Source organism: Aulonocara stuartgranti, assembly GCF_965226115.1.
Source record: "Aulonocara stuartgranti genome assembly, chromosome: 23".
In the NCBI taxonomy this organism is placed as follows: domain Eukaryota; kingdom Metazoa; phylum Chordata; class Actinopteri; order Cichliformes; family Cichlidae; genus Aulonocara; species Aulonocara stuartgranti.
Genome location: NC_138958.1, coordinates 17,243,718 through 17,265,453, shown reverse-complemented (window position 1 = coordinate 17,265,453; position 21,736 = coordinate 17,243,718). Strand labels below are relative to the sequence as shown.

Here is a 21,736-nt window from a genome sequence, read left to right as displayed (position 1 = left end):
AATGATTTTAGTGGTATTGTAAAGCGCTTTGGGTGCCTTGAAAAGCGCTATATAAATCCAATCCATTATCATTATTATTATTATCATTAATATTTGGTGGAAGGCTCCAAAAATTGACTCAGCGGGAGGAAAGAGATGGGCAACATGAGTATAAAACCTTGCATTCTTAGCAATTTTTATTTATTTATTTACTTTTTTGGATGTTCTAAAGAGTAAAGTAGGTGTGATGGAAATAGAAAGGGCTAAGTAAAAGACAGCAGCACGATGCAAAAACCGTGCAACTCGTTTCCCTCTCTGATGTCACACCTGCTTTTGTGGAAGATTTTCTTCTGCTGATGCCCTGCATGTTTGAACCTATAGCTCAGGGAGTTTTCTCTAGCTGCAAAGCTTCAGAAGCAGGTTGATCAGAAAGTGCCAGAAATGGTCCAATAAAAATCAAAAAACATACCTACTTCATCTCAATCACCTGTACTGTTGTTAATATGGCTGGTAGTAACCTGGAAGTCCCTTACACGTCTCCTTGCACTTCTGTAGTGTGTGCTGGATTTATTCCAGGGTGTCAAAATGGTCATTTTTCAACTTGATTTTTATTTTTCAGAAATGGATGAAAAGCTTGTTTTGGCCAAAATAAAAAAGTTAGTTTGAAAAAGAAGCTTACGTCTGCAGTCATGTTTGATTGAACTACAAAGTAATAGCATTGTGGATACTGGAAGGCCTTCTAGAGTTATCTGAAAACAGTTGGTGTGCTGGGATCTGTCTGAACGTGTCTGAGTAGATGATCTTGAATGGGAGGTTGTCAGTTATTGTTTATCTGTTAGTCCAGGTTCTATATACTAATTTATGTTAGTTTTGACACAGTATATGATAATGATTTAACAAATTGAACAAAATGTAAATCAAAGAACACCAAATTACCAGATGTTGACTAAATGCCTGCTCATTAGATGAGCAATGGTTTTTGTTGTGGGCACTTCTTGTCATAAGTGTTTTTGTAATTATTGAGGCCTTTGCCCTTTTTAAAAAAATGAAATGTGATCATTTAACAGACCGTACTTGATAATGACAGCTTTTACATATTTGTACCCATGCTCTGCCTGGTACAGATGCTTCAATGCCAGAAAAACTGCATACAGGTTTTTTTCACTGCGTTTGGAAGAAATAAATCCTCTAGTTATGCAGGTGGCTTCAGCAGTGATGGACACTAAGAGCAAATGCAAAATGAGCTACAGCTACAGATACTCAAAATGAAGTGGCTGAAAATAGAACCTGTTGAATGCAAAAATATCATGCGGCGCCTATGACAAAGATGAAGAGCAGGTGTTCTAGAAGTGTTAGTTTTCATGGTGCAACAAGTGGACAAAAGTGGAGCTTTGTTTTTTTTTCTTTTACCATTACAAATATGACAGAGACCTGCCAACAAAACTGAAATTATTGACGTTTCGTGTGTGTGTGTGTGTGTGTGTGTGTGTACTAGGTGACAAGAGCGTTTTCTTTCACCAAGACCCCAAAGCGTGTGATCCAGAGGGCTTTCATGGCCAACAGTCCTTCAGATGAGAAAAGCCAGAGGCTGAGCTGTGAAAACCGCGTCGGCAGCAGCACCACGTTGGCTGTAAGTTCATTTATCTATATGCCGTTATTAAGTCTGGTACTAGCTAACACAAGGTGTATTAATGATGTAGCCAAACTGAGATCATCTAATTTCTTGTATTATAATACTCACATTCACCGTCTGTATAACTCAGTTACTACATTTTGGTGTGTGTACGTGTGTGCTAAATGATGAAAGTGATGGATACTAAGAGGTTGTCCGTCTCTAACAATCTATCTGTCCACCTGTTCCTTATTGCTTTTCTGTTTTCTCCATCTCTCTCCCTTTGCTGAGAATCAGGTAATTGATCTCTCCATCAGACCCATCCAATTGGTGTCAGTTACTTTCATCTAACTTGATTAGAAAGCAGAAAAAGGGCTCGCGGTCTTAAATGTGCTGCGACTTTCTTCTCTTTGGCAAAGAAAAATAGTCCTATAATCTTCTTTCTTGTTTTCCTTTTTGTGCGCGTTTCAGTGGTTAATTTAATCGTAATGTATTCTAAAACCCTTGAGTGTGTAGTATTGGTACAACATTATCACATTTTTACCTTTTTGATAAGTATCTCGGGTAACATGCCTCTTTTTAATGGTATATGCATGTAAATGCAGACTGCAGAGTAATCCATGGGTAAATGCTCAAAGCTTATCGAGTCAGATTAATGGCAGTATGCAGAGTTCCTCTTGTAAACAGCAAGTGAAAAAGATTTTAGAAACTAGACAAAATATAACTTTTGCTGCTGGCTTATGAGGACTAGAGATTTATATGTCATTATTTTATTTATTTATTTATTTATTTATTACTATTTTTTTAATCAGATGGAGTTTCTTTCCTGTAACCCCATAAATTATTTTCAATAGTGGCTAAGAATAGTTTTTTGTGCGAGGTGTTGAATGTTATCTTTCTGACTGAACAAAAAAAAACAAGCAAAGCTAGTATTTGCACATTGTGTAGTTAGAAGAGATTAGGATTTAGTGACTTCTACCAGAAGTTGGCATTGCAGATTGCAGCTAAGTGAACTCGCCTCAAGGTCCCAGTATACCTGCCTTGCTGGTTGCTTTGCACACCGCCAGTAATGCTATTGCACAGCCGCATGCTCACTGTTGTGCTGCAGTATTCTCCTGAATAATGGGTGTCAGAGAAAACCTCTTCGTCAGTGCTGATAAATGGAAGAAATCACAATTGGAAGCAAAAGAGTTGCTTAGGGGGGTTTGTGTGAGGTTTTGTCTTTCCCCCCACAAAGTCTCATCTTTTCAAACTGTTGCAAGTTTGAAAAGGTGAATCTCTGAGCTTGTATGTCATATGTCAACCCATATGTCATTAAAATGGCAAGAAAACCGACACAAATGTATGGTAGCGCCATAGGTTATAGAAATTGAGAGGTGCTTGGGTGACAGGTGGTGGATGTGGGATCAATTTGACGTCAGCTTTGTCGTACAGTGTCATTCGCACTGTACGATGCAGCATGGCAGGTATAATGGGGCCCTTGCCTTTCCAGGCATATAGGAAAACTCATCTGTTCTGTAATGTAGAACCACTATGATACTACATGGTAGGATTTGCCTTCAGATGATTATACACTAATGAAAACATGATTATTTTCCATTTCTGCCAGTTCATCCACAAAGAAATCCTATAAACAGCCTTCAGTTACTGTACTGATCTGTGTTTCCTTGTAATGTTTTAGCTCGTCTGTTTTCTTGCCGTCCCCCCCCTTCATTAAATGTAAAACCCTGCTCCGTTTGTTTCTCCCTTTTGTTATGTACTTTAGATGCCTCGCGCTGCCTCAACATTCAGTTTGAATGATTCTACCAAAAGCAGTGCCGTGGTGCAGCGCTCTAACTCTCTGGACCACCCTCCAATCAGATTCAACATCCCTGATCGTATGCGAACCCCCTGCACTCCCCCCAAAAATCCTGTCCCCAAAATTGCTTCTGAGTTGAGCCAAGACCCCTAGCTTAATGCTTGCTCTGTCACCAGAAAATCTAAGCCCATTTTTAATGATTCTTTATTTAATCAACCAGCACTAACTCATTCCAGCCTCCCTGTTTCCTGGGAGTCGTCCTGTTTAAATCCTCCCACCTCTGCTTCTACTTCAGCTGTCCAAAACTCCACACAGCTCAACTCTAAACATTCCCGATCCAAATCTCGACTACATTTGTCCAGACCGCTGCCCTCTGTAGGATTCTAAGCAAGCTCCCCAGGTCCTCAACCTTTTAATGCCAAACGTAGGGGCTTTCCTGAGTCATGCAGAAATCCTCAAGTTCCCATGGATCCACAGAAGGCTGTCGTGACCAGTCCTTGCAAAGAGACTCTGCTTTAAATGATCGCTGAGCTTTGTCCTGGAGTTTGACGTGAGCAGACATTATTGTTGTTGTTGTCCACTTTCAGTCTCGGGTGCACCAATTCATTTTCCATTTTAAACTAATCCTCATTAAACTGTCTTGGCACATTTGCCTTTTTAATATCAGAGTATCACTGGTGCATTTCTAGTCCCAAATCAACTCCTTAGAAGCTGAGACCCTGCAAAATGAAAAATACAAATAAAAGATTTGCTCCACAGCCCAAGTCGGATCGACACAGACGGGATTCCATCAGTTTGCGTATAATGCTTCTCTGCACTGGAGATTGGTATAGGTGTAAAGGGTGGAGATTTTAAGGGTTGATTTGGAGTAATTTTTCTGACGAATTTCTTAGATTACAGAGTGGTGGTGGTGTTGGTGGTGGATGGGAATATTCACCAGGTGGTGTACAGTGTACATGTTAGTAATGAGCAGGGGTCACGAAGAGCTGGGACTGTCATTCCAGATTGATACCTCTTATTTTGGGGGAGAGATTTAGATGTGAAGTCTTGATTTCACAAACAGATTGTTTCATTTTGCATTGAGCCAACTCATGAATATTAAAAAGGAATGATTCAGTTACCGTTACAACTATAAGACAGGATGATTTGTCTCTTATCGATCTTTGTTTTGATCAAAGCCGTTCTTTTTAGTGCCACTTGAAGAAAATATCAAGAATAAAAATCAAAATGTCAAAGTCTTCAGTTTTTGTATGCAGTGAGCTTTGTGTATTTGGGCTAGTTTACACACAAACATGACACTAAAATTAAAATGTCAATGTATTCACAATGTCAGTGACTTTTTATGTGAGCTTTAGTGTTTAGTGGCAGGTCAACTGTTATCTGTAATACATTTTAACCACATGTGATGCCTGAGTCACTAGGCACACAATGCCTCATATTAGCTGAAGCCATTTAAGGACCAGTATGAAGGATTTTTGTGGCATTGAGGTTGCAGACACTCGTGGTGTTGCCCTTACCTGATGCCCCTTTTTTCTGGCACATATTCTACAGAACTCGATTAAAATGCACCGTTTCGTCTCTGGTTTGTGTTTGTGCTTTGTTTTGGGGTTTTGTTTTTTCTTACATGGGCATTTTGCTCAGTTACAAATTGTCAGATGGGAAAGAATTGCAAATGAAGTGAGAATTGCACTGATGCAAAAGGAGAATTCCTTGATAATGATACCAGCTTTTTATAGAAAGTGTTGCTTTGATTAGGTGCACTTAAAAAAAAAAAAAAAACACCCATCGCATCTTAAATGCAGGCATCATGTAGATAATGATACATGTGTGGCAACATTCCTGCATAGGCAACCCAAAAGCAATGAGCAGGGTTTTTTTTTTTTTTTGGTTTTTTTTTTTTCCTTGAATCTGCCATCATTGTTTTGCTAGAGCTGAAATGAGAAACTATAGATACAACAATAGTAGCTGTTGTCGAGTGTATTCAAGAAGTGTCTCTTCTGGATCAAGAAGAAACAACTTTATCGACAAAGAAAGCAAAATGTAGACACATTTGTACCTTAACAGAAAGCTTGAAATACTTAAGTTTTCACAGGGAAAACTGACTTATAGGCTTGAAATATTTTTGAATTCATTGCTTTGGTTCTCACCATTATCATACTACTTGTAGTGATCAAACTAATCAAACTAAAACTTGAAGAAGTCTTGATTCTTGAAACTTCAACTGCCCTCACAGATTGGGGGAACAAAAAAGCTTCTGTATCACTGTTATGATGAACTCTGCTTAATTTATTCCGATAAGAGACACATCTATGCAAACTGTAATGTTTAGAGTAAAAATGCTTTGTATGACACTGGCGCTATATCACTGTAAATAGGCGTAAATCTGCTGATGTGCATTTTCACACAGGGTATTTGGAAAAACTGTGGCTCTGATGAAATGCTTATAAAGAGCACTTGCCATGTGTGTAAAAGCCAGGTGGAAAGCTGCTGAAGTGTGATTGCATTGGCAAAGGTTGCACATCTCAATTAGTTTGGTGCCAGGTTTGGACTGAAAGGCATAGAGACTTGAGTAACAATGTTTGTCTCTTTGCATTCAGTAATTAAAATGAGGCTGCACCACATAAACTAAACTTTGTACTTGGTGCATACGCGTACGCACTGACTCACATTCCCAGTCTTAACTCTGAGTCAAGCTTGAGTATACAATGCCTTTAGAAAGTATTTTAAGTACGTCTTTGCAGGCGTTGTTTAAATTAAAATTGATTTAAAAGTTGTTAAATACCAGTGTTGATCACCAGTCTACATCCAGCAAAATGTATATGAGTCTGTGAAAAGCATTTTGCAACAAAGAGAAATTGCTTTAAGAACACAAATTTTAGAAGAAACACACTCTGTCTGGTGCTTAAACATATTAAATAGAATATATGTGAAACGATGAGGAAAAATAAGATGATTGTCTAGTAAAATGTTTGAGAACTCCAGCACAGACAAGTCTACATCACCTGGCCTTATACCATCTATCAGTGATTACCTCTGTAAGAGATTCTATGAAGTACTTGCTTGGGATTCTGCATACTTAATGTGAATGATAAATTTAAGAATTTACAATATTGTTTTCAAACTGTTGCTGTGGATTAATGGGCAAACATAATGAAGTTGATATAAATTCTATATCAGATTAAGAACTATGCATTCAAAAACTGAGAGAACCTGAATATTTTCTGAATTCAAAGATAACACAAGTAAACACAAAATGCAGTTTATATATAAAGGTGTTTATTAAATATTTATTATATATTTATTAAATGAGAAAAAAAAACCTAAGCCTGTATGGCCTGTGTGGAAAAAGTGATAACCCCCTAAACCTAATAACGGAAGTGTTTGATAACTGATGATTCTTTTAGCACTGTGGAGCAATGTTGGCTCACTCGTCTTTGCAGAATTGTTGGAGTTGTGCCACATTGGATGGTTTTTGAGCATGAACTGCCTTTTTAAGGTCATGTCACAGCATCTCAATCGGATTCGGGACAGGATTTTGACTAGGCCACTCCAAAGTCTTCAATTTGTTTTTCTTAAGCCATTCAGGGGTGGACGTGCTGGTGTTTTTCGGATCCTTGACCTGCTGCAGGACCCAAGTGCGTTTTCAGCTTAAAGTCATGAACAGATGGCTGGATACTCTTGTTCTCGATGTTTTGGTAGACAGCAGATTTCACGGTTCCATTTACCACAGCAAGTCAAGGTCCAAACAACCCCAGACCATCAAACTACCACAGTCGCCATATTTTATGGTTTGTATGATGTTCTGTGTCTGAAATACTTGACCTCTTGGATGAGTCGTCATCCAAGAGATCATGAGTGGTAAACCTGGGAAGGTCTGTTACTTTGTTAGTTTGTTCCTGAATCTCCTGGGATTGTGACATGATGTCTGGCTTTTGATGATCTTTTGGTCTACTCCACTTTGTCAGGCAGGTCTGATTTAAGTGATTTCTTGATTGACAACAGGTGTGGCAGTAATCAGGCGTTTGGGTGGCTAGAGAAGTTGAACTCGGCTTTCCAAAGACGTGATACACCACTGTCAACTTTTCACACAGGGCAGTGTAGGTTTGGATTTTTTCCCCCTTAATAATAAACATTTTCATTTAGAAACTGCATTTTGTGTTTACTTCTGTTACCTTTGTCTAATATTTGGATTTGTTTGATCTGAAACATTTAAGTGTGACAAACATACAAACTGTACATGTAAGCGGTTGTAAGCTGTTTAATTATCCAAATTGCAATTTCTGCAATATTTTCAGTTTATTAGAGCTTATTGCTTTGTTTATGTCAGCTTTCAGTGATTATGTAGTGATTTCATTGTACACTTGTTACAATGAGTGTAGAGTAATTGTAATCAGGAAAACAAATGCAAGCAGTCAGATAATCAACAGATTATCTAAATTACCTTAGTGGGAGGTGAAACATTAAATTGCCATTTAATTGTGGGAAAGGTTAAATATCCAATTGATACAGATCTTCATTCATATTTATGAGTACCCAAATACAAAGTCTAATAATAAACATTTCAAACTGCCTTCTCAAAAAAGAAAAAACTTGGTACCTGCAAGAATTGATTTCTTCATATTTGAATAAAAACTAAGGTGATTACCACCTCTTGCAGAGCTAATAATCATACTGAAAGCACCGTGGAGGCTACTTGGGCAGTTGAAAAACCCAGTTACTAATAACTGCTTGCCCTTCCCTTTCTTGTCTTTTAGTTTGATTGGTTAGATTGTCGTTGTCAAGATCTTCAAAATTATTCAGGTGCTTCTGGTCTTGTGGTTAGACACTTCACTCCCATCCTCTTGGACTGCATCTGGGGATGGTCCTTGTTCTGCGCTGAAAATCAACTGCAGTTTGGAGATTCAAGGATTTTCTGAAGTCATAGATCAACAGACTCGAGGGCTATTTTGTTTTTTATTTTCCCTTCTGTAGACGTCTGTACTGTGGGATGTGTTTTTGAAACTGAAGGAGTCACCTCCTGCCTACGATTAGACTGGATTTAATAATGCACTTGCTTACTGGCTTCACTTTTCAGGCCCTTTAACGCCTTTTGTGGTTTGTTTGTTGTTGTTTTGGGGGTTTTTTAGTTTGTTTTTAAATGGACAGTAAGGGCAAGTGCAATATTTGTTCATCTTTCCCCCTCACCCCCAACAGCCAGTTCTGGCAGATGACTTGTCCCTCTTTGAGTCTAGTTCTGCCAAACGCTCTTCCTTTCTGCTGTTGCCAACAGATCGGTTCTGTTTCTAATATTTTAGCATTTTCTTCATATAGAGCACCTTGAGGTGTCTGCTGTTAAGGTACTATATAAATAATGTTGACTGTGTACAAACACATAATAGGTAAAACTGCCATTCTCATATTCCCTTGCTGAAACCTATTTTTCCAAGTTGTATGAAATACCTCCACCCATATTAGATTTTTCTTGTAGCAGATCCAGTTTCCTATATGATAACAAGCTCAGTTACAAACATAAATATAGAAAGTAGTGTTTCAAGAAACCTGAATCACTCTTTAACGGGGATGTTGTGTATTAACATATAACTAACTATAAGTACTTTTTCTTCCATGTCTGTCATTTTCTTTTAAAAAATAAATAAATCTCTCTTCCATTTACAGGCACACCACTCACCCTCCATGGTCCATCTGCCTACCATGTTTGAGAGGAAGTATCACACATTCAGTCGTTCCACCACCCACCTCTTCTGAAATGCTTCTGTTTGAAGGCACCAGCAGGAGTCATTGCTAGCCTTTTCCACCTCGTTTGCCTTGACTGACACTAACAGCAAGATTTGACCACATAGGTCGATTTGCATAAAGTTAAAGCTACCTGTAAATACGACAAACTTATATTTGTCCAAACCGGTGCTTCAGGCTTACACAGATTTAGCCTATCCAGAAGAAATGGCTTTAAGCCATCATAATGCACTGAATGTAGGGACTTACTGATATTTGCCAGTATCAGAACTGTCCTGCAGCTGTCTGTGGCTTCCCATCTGAAATATGAGCAGCAGTGGGGGCAAGCTGGTCATAATTTTTATGCTTTATCCAGCTAATATTAGTCATTTGCTGCGAACTTCCAGGACTTCCTTTCTTTTTCCAAACTCACAATGTTTGAATTGAGACTGCATCACTAGGGCCTAACTGGAACGGTACTGTGCCATGTTTGTGTTTGATAGCCACTGCTTTGGTCAAGTTTGACTTAATTTAAAAAATATGAAGGACAAATTTTTAGTTTTTCTTGACATTTTCTGTGTGTGTTTGTGTACTAGTTACATTTTCAGTGTTTCTGTTTCCCTATTCAGCTTCCTGATTTCTAAGCAACTGCTCAGTGCCGTTCGTGGTTATAAGCATAGACCAAGTTTCATCATGTTTGTATACATGTGGTTTAAATGGGAATTTAATCGCATCTACGTTTGTTGCTAAATGCTATGGTAAAATAAATTAACATTAATTTTGAAGTTAGGTTTTTTATTTAACAGGGGAAAATAGTTAATCTATTGTGTTGACTTTTTTTGCCCTTCAATGTTATGTTTTTTTTTTGTTTTTTGTTTTTTTAATTAACTCACTTTAACTGACAATTGTCATTGTTTTATTGTAGTGTTGTAGATTTTCTCTCTCCGCATGTAATAATATTCTAATTAACTCACCTTGTTAATGTAAACTTAAGCTTCCAGCTTTTATAAAGCTTCTATTTTAACATTCGAGAGGTTCAGTTCCACAGATCACAACCATATGTTTCTTCCCAGTACACTTGTACCTGTTTTAAAAGCCTTTTTACACAACATCTGTATCTGTGCGTATATTCGAGAAGTGATGCTGCCTTGGTGTACATATTTATTCTTAGTACTTTTTTTGTGTTTTGTTTTTTCCCTGAATTACATTATTTATGTTTGTTCTCTCGTATCTTTAAGGCTCTTCTCACCAAGCCTAATCATTTCTACTTCTTTTATCTCAACATTAAATGCACTTAAAAATGTATGTTTTCATTTCATGAAGATGTAGGGGTTGGTGGCTAAATATGTTAAGTCATTTGTGTTAAAATAAATTTATTTACTATATCCCTGAAAATGTTCATGTCTCTGAATAAACATGACAAAAGTTAAATGTAACGCATCTTAAACCTTTAAAGTCAAGTGTATCATATTTGAGCAGTGTTTTCTTTTTTTTTTTTTTTTCTTTTTTTTTTTTTGTCCCACCAGTAAAAACAAAATAACACGATAATTAATAAACTGGGGAGAATATGTAGCAAATATGATGCAAGTTAATCCATATGTAAATTAATATTTATGTGGTTTTTGTAATTCATCAGAAGGTTGAGTAAAAAAAAAATTTGGTAGTTATTTCATGGTTCAGGTTTTAAAGGGTCAAATTCTTGTCGTTTTTACAAAAAAAATAAAATAAAAAAACCCCAAGTCAAGCTACTACTAAATGAGTTTCAGGGCTTGAAATGCTCAATTCTCAAAATATTCACTTGAAGGCCTGTTTATCATTTGCATACTACTTTGAAAGAAGCTCATGAATGTTCCTCAGCACTCATCTATACTCATTTGATGTAGGAGTTAGTTTAGAAGTTTCTGGATCCCCCTAGACAAAAAGTGCCTTTCCCCTGTTTCCTTTCCCCCTTAAATCAGAGCTGCTGCTTTAAATTCATTTTTGAACCAACAGAATCAGTTGGTTCTTTGAAGAAAGTAAATCTAGTCCAGAAATACTGACAAATAGGGAAAACTGGATAACCAGGAGGTCTTTTGCTTAAGGTGAGATTTTTAAATGTGCACAATCTGGCAACAATGAGGCCAGTAAGCAGCACTACTTCAACACTGATCTCATATCGATCACTGATGACTAAACTCTACATGTAGGTTTTCCACTGCAAGAACTGGGAGCCTGCTTCACAGACCATAGCATAGCATTAGCTCTCTCCCCTTTACAAAAATGTGATTATGCCATTAGTATCCATTCTCCGTGGTACTCTATTGTAAAGCTGTAATTGTGCCTAATTACTTAATGAATTTCTTTAAAGTCGTCCCTTTATGTTAGCAGTTGTGATTTGCTGGCTGTTAATGTTCATGAAATCCAAAATAGCAAAGCCAAAAAAGAAAAGGCTTTCTGAACTTTGACGCAGCTTAAAAGTTCTAATTAAAAAGATGCTAAAATTCTCTCTGAGTTCATACTCCCAGCACACACTCAGACCTCAGCTGCATGTCCTCTTGCCCTTAGCTTAACTATAATCACATTAGCTACCGCAGACTTTCTCACACTGAGTGGAGGTGCGATTTGAATGGTGAACATTTAATTTTAGCCACATTAGTATTTCATGTCATGGCAGTGGGTTGAGAAGGGTGTTCCTGTTTAGTGCTCTTTACGTGAAACCTCTTCAAAGTATTAGAGAATAATCTGTCTAGTCTGGATAAGTGTGATGCGCCAGTCTGCCAGCTAGCAACTGGAGGTGGTGTCATGCAGGCCGGAGGCAAGGCGAGGCTGGGGAATAGCCACAACCAAAAGCCACCTCTTCATGGAGGACACTCACTCTTTTTATATTTGCCTTTACCTTCACTTCAAAGTAACTCTTCCTGGCCATTTAGGGATGAAACAAACAAAAAAAAAAAAGGCATGCCAGAAGAAGTTGGTGGGGGCTGCAGTTGGAGTTTTAAGGGTCTGCAGAGGCTAAGCTACCATCAGAGCAGATAAATACTATTCAGCTCAGTCTACCTAAATGCTGCAATTGGGAAAGAATTCTTCATGGGAATATTCCGTACTCTGCATGGATATGAGAGAAATACATTTCATTCTACAAACGGATTTCATAGTGGAGACACAACCAGAAAGAGAGAGCAGTTTGACATTGAAATTCCTCAGTGAAATGTGAAGGTGTGGAAATTGGACGTGTTTCATATAAAGGAGTTCCATGCTGTGAGAGAAGTTTTCGTTTTCACTCAAAGTTTGTCTTATTGAACTGTGACCCAAACCTTTGCCTAACTTTTACAGAAATCTGGGTGTGTTCCAGGCAGGAGGATTAGGAGTTTTGGGAATATGAAGCACACACACACACACACACACACACACACGTCTGTAAACCCCAGGTCGCCAAGAGAATTGATTGGGCATCGTGTTGTCCATAATGAACATGAATGAATGAACTGCTGTCAGTGTTTGTCCAGCAGGTGCACCAGTCATACAGGTCCATTGGCCTAAAAGTGTGCCGTATGTCAGATAACCAGTACAGTCCTCTATCCTCTATCACAGAAAAAGCTTCCACATTTCTGCTTAATGCTGCTGAACATTGTTGCTTTTGGCTCTTAAAAACTCAAACATTTAATGGAAACTGGCAGTTTTTATCAGATGAAAGTTTATATGAAAGATGGTTCAATGCTTTGTTATTCATGGACCTTTTAGACCAAAGGCAGTCATCAAAAGACTCTCTTTGACAGCTGTAGATGGGATTTTTGTGTTGTGTTATCGTAGCCCTTTGTTTTTGTAGGTGTGACCAAGTGGTCGGCGGGGTTATGAACAAAATAAATAAACTTGACAACGCCACCTAGGGGAATTACACCCCCAGGAAATATATTTAAGAAAAATAAATAAAAGGAATAAAAGAAGACCGCACAGATTCAAGGATGCACACTGAGGCAGGTTGGCTTCCAATATTAAAACAGTTTTATTTATAGAAATAAATAAAATATTATAAATAATATTTTATAAATAAAATATTAAAAGTCAAGATGTATCGTCATTATTGACAGTGTCCTACAGTAAAAATAAACAATCGTGGAACTTGGACTTACCAGCAGCTGTGGAACCAAAAGAAAATCACACCAAAAGAATCACTGCAGACCACCCAGTGCTGTACAAAAGAAAGTGTGAAAACGACCCACCACCTGAGGTCCCAGGGCCACTGGCTCGTCCTCCTTCACTGAAATAAAACACAGAAAAGTATGTTAAAAGAATAAAAGGACACTGAGCGTCAGGCTCGCTACAAATCATAAAAAGACTAAAACACACTTTAATAAAAGAAATCACACACACACACACACACACACACACACACACACACACACACACACACACACACACACACACACACACACACACGGGAAAGGCTTATTCCCCACGGGTCAAACTACCACTCGTGCTGGTAATAATTATTCCTCAGGCGTAGGCCGGTCTGGCTCCCCACCGGCTGAGACCGGCCACCCAGGCGATTTAGAGTCCCAGCACGACACTCGGGCAGAGAATCACTTCAGCCCGATCATAGAAGTGTGGGTACGAGCAACAGTCCAGGGTAAAATAGAACACCAGGCGAACCCAAAAAAAGGTAAGCCTACTTAATAAAAACAAGATAAGACAAAACGAGACAAGACAGCAGACTCCACCAAGGAGGAGTTCACAACAGCAACTGAGAAGGCAGTCCACTCTTCCAATTTAGGTTGGACAATTTACCATGGAGAGGTGAGTACAGCAGTGAACCCTGAAACAGATAAGTGTAACCTTAAACTCTTATAGCTATGAATGCTAATAAAAGTAGTTCTAACAGCTTACCCCAGGACCGGAGGCACTATACTCTCATTGGTGGAGATACCACGAACACCTCTCTCCGCAATGGCAGAATTAAACAGACTGCTGCGCTACAACAGGCCGGAAAAGGATATTAACACCAATTCCAGTATTCGGAGGGAATCCAAGGTTAAGCGAGAGCATACCTGTAGCTGTCGTATAATCGGCTCTTGCTGATCAGTCCGTCGCAGTACGCCAGCATTTACTGCTGTATCGTACCAGAAGCTCGGGAGGAATTAATCCAACAAGACATCGGCTTAGCTTTATACAGGCTAGCGCCACCCTGCAATCAATGTGCAGGTGGGTTCCCAATTAACCCGATCACCTGATACAAGGAGCGAGTGCAGTGGAAAGAGAGCAAGGGTGGTAGAGCGAGCGAGAGAGAGAGAGAATGAGAGAAGAAAAACAACGGAAGGCGAGTAGCCCATCTGGCTACATCTACCCCCCTTTTTTTGTATTGGCGCCCCGACAATAACTCAAGGAACCTAACACCATGGCCTGAATATGGCAAGCTGAGCATTAGCAACTGACGCAGATTCAACAGGACGTGGCAAGTGATAAACATTTGAGTGATGACCAGCTGTTGAACGTGCTGTTCTCCGCAAATGTGGCCCACTCACCTCAGACTGTTCAACAGAGCCTGAGGAAGAACCTGGGGGAGCAGAGGTCGAGGGTGCTACAATCACACTGGGAGTAGACCTGAGCTCCACCGATGGAACTCTAGAGGCATCGGGAAGTGACACCACAGGTGCGACAGGGTGTGAGGGTACCTCAGGGACAAGGAGCCACAACTCGTCGTCACTCAGAGAGGTCTGCTCTGAGTCAGCGGGTACAGGTGGGGGTGGAACCGGTGGACCAGGTGTAGGTGGCCCTATGCTGACCTGTGCCTTTAACATGTCACGATGGACATGTCGAACCTTCTCCAAGTCTCCCACGGGGGCAATGGTATAAACAGCCCCGTTCTCTTGGGGTGCCCTCAACACCTGATAGACCACAGAGCTCCAAAGGTCCTGGATCTTGTGCCGGCCCCGGGTGCTATGATCTCGAAGATACACCAGCTGACCGACCTTTAAAGGAACAGGGTGGACTCTCTGGTCATGCCGTTCCTTACGGCGGTCAGCGGCCAGCGACAACCGTGCCCGAGCTCCCTCAAAAGCCACCATTAACCTGGCTTGGTGCTCGGCCACCCAGTCCTGTACCTCTCCAGGCACTGGGTCCTGAACGCGGCCTAGAAGGAAATCAATAGGCAGCCTAGGATCCCTGCCAAACATCAAGAGAAACGGTGACTCTCCGGTGCCCTGATGTGGCGTGCTATTATAGCAAAAGAGCACATGCGGTAAGCATGCAGCCCAGTCGCGTTTCTGAGATGATGGCAGAGTCCGGAGGAGGTTATGGAGGGTTCGGTTAAACCGTTCGCACTGCCCATTACCCGCTGGGTGGTAAGGGGTTGTACGGGACTTGGCTACCCGATACAATTCGCATAACTGTTGCATCACCAAACTCTCAAAATTTCTACCCTGGTCAGAGTGGAGGCGGCTTGGAACGCCAAACTTAAAAAACCACTCTGTTAACAGGGCCTGGGCCACAGTAGAGGCCCGCTGGTCCCGGGTAGGGACTGCAACAGTGTATTTGCTAAAAACGTCAGTCATAACCAAGACGTTTTCAACTCCACTACGGGAAGGTTCCAACACCGTGAAGTCTATGGCCAGGATTTCATTTGGCCTAGACGCCAACAGGTGACCCATATAACTATGAGGCCCCAACTCTGAGTCCTTTGCGACCTGACAGCGTTCACAACGCTGAACCCATTGCTTGATGTCAGAGGACATCCCGGGCCAATAGCAACGCTGCCTGACCAGTTCAGTGGTGCGCTCAATACCTTGGTGCCCATGGTCCTGGTGCAGCTGCCTCAAGGTCTCAGGCTTCAGAGCCTCTGGGAGAACAAGTTGGAGGGCTTCCTCACCTCCACCTGGACGCAAAATACGGCGATAAAGGATGCCATCCTTCTCCACCAGACGATCCCACTGACGCAGCAGAACCATGACTGGTTTGGGGAGCTGATTCCTTTCCTCCGAAGAGGGCAGGGTGTGCCTCCTCCAGTGTACCAAGAAATCCTTGAGGAGGGGGTCAGCCTCCTGCAAAGCACGAATATCCTCCAGGGAGTGAGATGGAAAGGCCCCAATCTCCAACTGAGTAACGGAGGGCAAAACGGCTGGACACTGAGCCTGCCGAAGTGAAGTCGGGACACAAGTCCCAGGCAACACACCCTCGGCCAAGCTGGAGCTCGTCTCATACTGTCGAGAGAGAGCATCAGCATTCCTATTACTGCGGCCTGAGCGATACTTGATCTCAAAATCGAATGCCGCCAGCTGGGAGGCCCACCTCTGCTCGGTGGCACCCAGCTTAGCTGAAGAGAGGTAACTGAGTGGATTGTTATCGGTGTAAACCACACACTTCTGCCCCAGCAGGTACTCCCGGAACTTCTCGGCCATGGCCCACTTGAGTGCAAGAAACTCCAGCTTCATGGAGCTGTAATTGTCCATATTGCGCTCATGTGGCCGAAGACCTCGACTAGCATAAGCCACTGGCCTAACGACACCTTCTACATCTTGGGAGAGAACTGCACCTAAACCACTGTGGCTGGCGTCAATCTCCAAGATAAATGGGCGCGTAAAGTCAGCATATGCTAGCACAGGTGCAGACACAAGCTTTGCTTTCAGGGCCTCAAAGCTCTCCTCACACTGAGGGGTCCACATAGCACTCAAACTCTGTCCCGAGCCCTTCTTTGTCTTTGTGCCAGCCGATTTAGCCACCACTTGATGCAGGGGAGCCGCCAATGCGGCAAACCCCTCCACAAAGCGCCGGTAATAGCTGGCGAAACCCAAAAAGGATCGCAACTCTGACACGGAACGAGGACACTGCCATTTGGCTACTGCGTCAACCTTGGCTGGATCGGTCGAGACACCCTCACAGGAGATTACATGGCCCAAGTAGTAAACCTTCTGCTGGAAAAAGGCACACTTTTCTAACTTAGCCTTGAGCCCCTGTTGCTGCAGCCTTGCCATCACCATCTCTAGCCGTTGCAGGTGCTGAGAGACAGACGAGGAGAACACAATGATGTCGTCTAGGTACAGCAGTAATGACTGGCACTGCTGATCCCCGAACATCCTCTGCATTAGGCGCTGAAAGGTACCAGGAGCATTGCACAGCCCGAATGGCATACGATTCCACTCGAACAGGCCAAACGGCGTGCAAAAAGCGGTCTTGGGCTTATCCTGCTCAGAAACTGGCACCTGGTTGTACCCGCTGGCCAGGTCGATGGTAGAAAACCAGCGTGCGCCAGCTAGGGCATCCAGACTTTCCTCGATGCGAGGTAAGGGGAAGGCGTCCTTCCTTGTTTTGCTATTCAGCAAACGATAGTCAACGCACAGCCGGAGGCTTCCATCCTTCTTGCGGACCAACACGATGGGAGAGGCATAAGGGCTGCTACTTTCCCTAATTACCTGGGCCTCCAGTAGCTGGTTGATATGAGCCCTGACAGCCTCATAATCAGAAGGAGGAATTCGCCTGTACCTCTGCCGGACAGGTGCGTCATCGAGTAGCGGTATGTCGTGCGAAATGAGGTTTGTGCAGCCCAAGTCTCCCTCATAAGTGGAGAAAACAGAGCGGTACTTCCGCAAAAGTAACCGTACCTCGTGTTGCTCTGACTCAGCGAGAGCAGACAGGTCAATCGTATCCACCATCTCTTGAGCAGGGCTGCTGGTTGTATGGGAGGAAACGGTAACGGGAAAAGAGTGTTCCTCGCTAACACCGGCAGGGAGGCTAACAACAGTAGCTTTGCTTATCACTCCCAAACGGGTCCGCGGGTGGAGAACAGCTTCCGCTGTCCCTACATTGGTGACTGGGATGTAGGCAACGCCCTTATGCACCTGAACCAAACATGGAGAGGCCAGCAACCCAACTGGCAACCCGGACTCAGAAGGTTCAAAAAGCACAGCCTGACCTGACAACTGCTGAGAACAAGTAGTGGCCACCAGCTGCATAACACCACCAGGTATCCGCACGGCCCGCGGGCCCTGTACCTTAACGGTACCGACAGGGTCCTCTGGGGCTTGGGCTGCAGACTGGTGACACTGATGTAAGGCCTCCAAAACTGGTCTCGGTGCCTGTGACACAGAAGGAGAATTAAACAAGGAGCCACCGAAAGCCCCAAACAGTTCTTGATAACAGCGGCGGATTACGTTCATTCCTAAGATGCCAGGGACAGAGGGCGTAGCCCCAGGAGGGTCCTTCACTATAAGGATTCCACAAGAGGGCATTTCCTTGCCACACAGGAGTACACTGAGCTCCAAATAGCCAATGTAAGGGATGGCAAGCCCATTGGCAGCCCGAAGCTGTAGCCAATGACATGACTGAAGGCGTTCTTGTCCCCAAGGGGCAAAATGTGCCAAAAAGAAACTTTCTGTGATGGTGGAAACCATGGACCCAGTATCCACCAAACAAGGGACAGTTACCCCACTAATAAGCACATCCATCTTTGGACACGATGAAATTAGCCTGCCAATCCTATCTTTCTGTGAGCCAGTGAACTCCCCACCTGAACTGTGACTCTGCAGCACAGATGGCGTTAGTTTTCCGACTGGGTAGCGGGAAGATGATTGCCAACTGCGGCATAAGGAGGGCCTGAATCAGAACCTGCTCTAGGGCGGCGTGAAGCCCGCTCCCCAGTGCACTCCCTAGCAAAGTGTCCTGGCTGCTGACACCGGCGACAAATCACCGAGCCAGCCCGTGAAGGCCGAACACTTCTTCGGGGGTTCTGTAAAGAAGCCACTGTCTCAGTGAGCCGATTTAACTGCTCTTGTTGGCGCTTTAGGAGTTCCTTTAGCTCACGCCACTCGGACTCGGGTGTACCAACAGGAGCGAACCTAGGGCTAGTGTGCACTCCACACTGAAAACCATATGCCGATGGTTGAGAATAGCCACGGTCGCGAACACCGCCTGAAAACCCTTCTCTTTCCCATCTAATTGCTTCCCCGCGCACCTCTAACAAGGTGGCAGTGGGCACACGGCGAACGTATTGTTTAAGCTCTCTGCGGAGACCACTATCAACAACATGTTCTACAAATTGGTCTCGGAGCAGCACCTCTGCGTTACGCATACCATCAGGTGCACTTTGTTTTACTTGCTCCATCAGAGCCATTAGCGCTAAGGAAAACTCCTGCAAAGTCTCTTCCTCCCGTTGTCTCCTCGAAAAGAAAGCCTGCTGCAGAGTGACATAGGACTGCGCATTGCCATACAGTTCCTTTAAAATGGTCAACACCCGAGCAGGATCCCCTCGCTCTAAATTAGGGCGAAATTTGATCTCCTCCCTTGCTTCTCCCTCTAAATGGTCAAAAATAAAGAAAGCTTGATCAGCAACAGACAGGTGCCGGGCACGCATGCATGCTTGAACCTCTTCGACCCATTCAGCTATATTGATGCCTGTTCTACCATTGAACATGGGACATTTACGGTCCCTAGGCACCACCACCAGACGCTCTGTAACGGCGGCCTGGCTACCAACATTTGGTATGCAACCAGCTGGTACGAAAGAGGACGACGTGGCCCCGCCACCAGACTCGAGCACAGCGCCCCCATCCCGGCGCAATTGCTCATTATCTGCCCTTAACTGCGCTACCAAGTCTCTAAGTTGCTGCAATTCTTCCTCCATAATAAATTTTGACCCAAAAAAAAGAGAAAATTAAATCAGCAAGGTGCTAAAATCCTATTACTCTTCCTTCTACCTGGATACTGCTGTCTTGTCTATAATCACACTCTAAAACAAATAGAGCCTTCAAACAGGTGAACTAGACTCGTTGCAAAAAAATAAAACAATTTACAAAACCAAACATCTACCTCAAACGTGCATTCTGTCGACAACGCCAAGTATGTGACCAAGTGGTCGGCGGGGTTATGAACAAAATAAATAAACTTGACAACGCCACCTAGGGGAATTACACCCCCAGGAAATATATTTAAGAAAAATAAATAAAAGGAATAAAAGAAGACCGCACAGATTCAAGGATGCACACTGAGGCAGGTTGGCTTCCAATATTAAAACAGTTTTATTTATAGAAATAAATAAAATATTATAAATAATATTTTATGAATAAAATATTAAAAGTCAAGATGTAGCGTCATTATTGACAGTGTCCTACAGTAAAAATAAACAATCGTGGAACTTGGACTTACCAGCAGCCGTGGAACCAAAAGAAAATCACACCAAAAGAATCACTGCAGACCACCCAGTGCTGTACAAAAGAAAGTGTGAAAACGACCCACCACCTGAGGTCCCAGGGCCACTGGCTCGTCCTCCTTCACTGAAATAAAACACAGAAAAGTATGTTAAAAGAATAAAAGGACACTGAGCGTCAGGCTCGCTACAAATCATAAAAAGACTAAAACACACTTTAATAACTTTAATAAAAGAAATCACACACACACACACACACACACACACACACACACACACACACACACACACACACACACACACACACACACGGGAAAGGCTTATTCCCCACGGGTCAAACTACCACTCGTGCTGGTAATAATTATTCCTCAGGCGTAGGCCGGTCTGGCTCCCCACCGGCTGAGACCGGCCACCCAGGCGATTTAGAGTCCCAGCACGACACTCGGGCAGAGAATCACTTCAGCCCGATCATAGAAGTGTGGGTACGAGCAACAGTCCAGGGTAAAATAGAACACCAGGCGAACCCAAAAAAAGGTAAGCCTACTTAATAAAAACAAGATAAGACAAAACGAGACAAGACAGCAGACTCCACCAAGGAGGAGTTCACAACAGCAACTGAGAAGGCAGTCCACTCTTCCAATTTAGGTTGGACAATTTACCATGGAGAGGTGAGTACAGCAGTGAACCCTGAAACAGATAAGTGTAACCTTAAACTCTTATAGCTATGAATGCTAATAAAAGTAGTTCTAACAGCTTACCCCAGGACCGGAGGCACTATACTCTCATTGGTGGAGATACCACGAACACCTCTCTCCGCAATGGCAGAATTAAACAGACTGCTGCGCTACAACAGGCCGGAAAAGGATATTAACACCAATTCCAGTATTCGGAGGGAATCCAAGGTTAAGCGAGAGCATACCTGTAGCTGTCGTATAATCGGCTCTTGCTGATCAGTCCGTCGCAGTACGCCAGCATTTACTGCTGTATCGTACCAGAAGCTCGGGAGGAATTAATCCAACAAGACATCGGCTTAGCTTTATACAGGCTAGCGCCACCCTGCAATCAATGTGCAGGTGGGTTCCCAATTAACCCGATCACCTGATACAAGGAGCGAGTGCAGTGGAAAGAGAGCGAGGGTGGTAGAGCGAGCGAGAGAGAGAGAGAATGAGAGAAGAAAAACAACGGAAGGCGAGTAGCCCATCTGGCTACATAGGCAGTGACAAAGAATGGCGTGCTTCAGACCAACTTGTCAGTTCTGTCGTAAATCTAAAAGTAGAGAACATTTCAGATATCATGGTCACCAAAGCTGAAGAAAATGTATGAACTGATGAACAAGTGTATAATATAGAAGTTTCTTTTTATCCAGCTGAGTGATCAAGCCAGTTAAACCAATTTAAATCCTGCCAGTAGAGGCAAAACACTACACACCTGCCTGTGCCGGAATAGATTTAATTTCCAGCTTGTTTGTGTTTGATTTGGTTCAGGCGATACCACATTTAACTCCAACCATATGGCAGACAGGTCA

At 42.7% G+C, this 21,736-nt stretch overlaps 1 protein-coding gene and 1 long non-coding RNA gene across 11 annotated transcripts in view; one reads left to right on the top strand and one right to left on the bottom strand.

The window, feature by feature from the left end:
- ect2 (epithelial cell transforming 2) overlaps positions 1-10,486 on the top strand; it is a 38,670-nt gene extending 28,184 nt beyond the window's left edge. For 6 of the 9 annotated variants that reach the window (XM_082524394.1, XM_082524391.1, XM_082524393.1 and 3 more), the window contains 3 exons: positions 1,475-1,609; positions 3,357-3,939; positions 9,045-9,133. In XM_082524394.1, the coding sequence (XP_082380520.1) occupies positions 1,475-1,609; positions 3,357-3,542 (321 nt within the window). In that variant the 3' untranslated portion in view covers positions 3,543-3,939; positions 9,045-9,133. Of the gene's footprint in view, positions 1-1,474; positions 1,610-3,356; positions 3,940-9,044 lie in introns of all 9 variants that reach the window. The other 3 variants (XM_082524396.1, XM_082524395.1, XM_082524392.1) reach the window with 1 other exon arrangement.
- A 2,733-nt stretch (positions 10,487-13,219) lies between these two features.
- Positions 13,220-21,416, bottom strand: LOC309700695. Of its 2 annotated transcripts, none has more exons than XR_014274714.1 (3): positions 20,871-21,416; positions 20,211-20,338; positions 13,220-13,338 (listed from the first exon to the last, which is right to left on the bottom strand). It is a non-coding gene; the product is annotated as an uncharacterized lncRNA (long non-coding RNA). The 2 variants fall into 2 exon arrangements; XR_014274715.1 differs by lacking the exon at positions 13,220-13,338 and having other exon boundaries at positions 19,645-20,338; positions 20,871-20,898; positions 20,970-21,416.
- Positions 21,417-21,736: the final 320 nt, after the last annotated feature.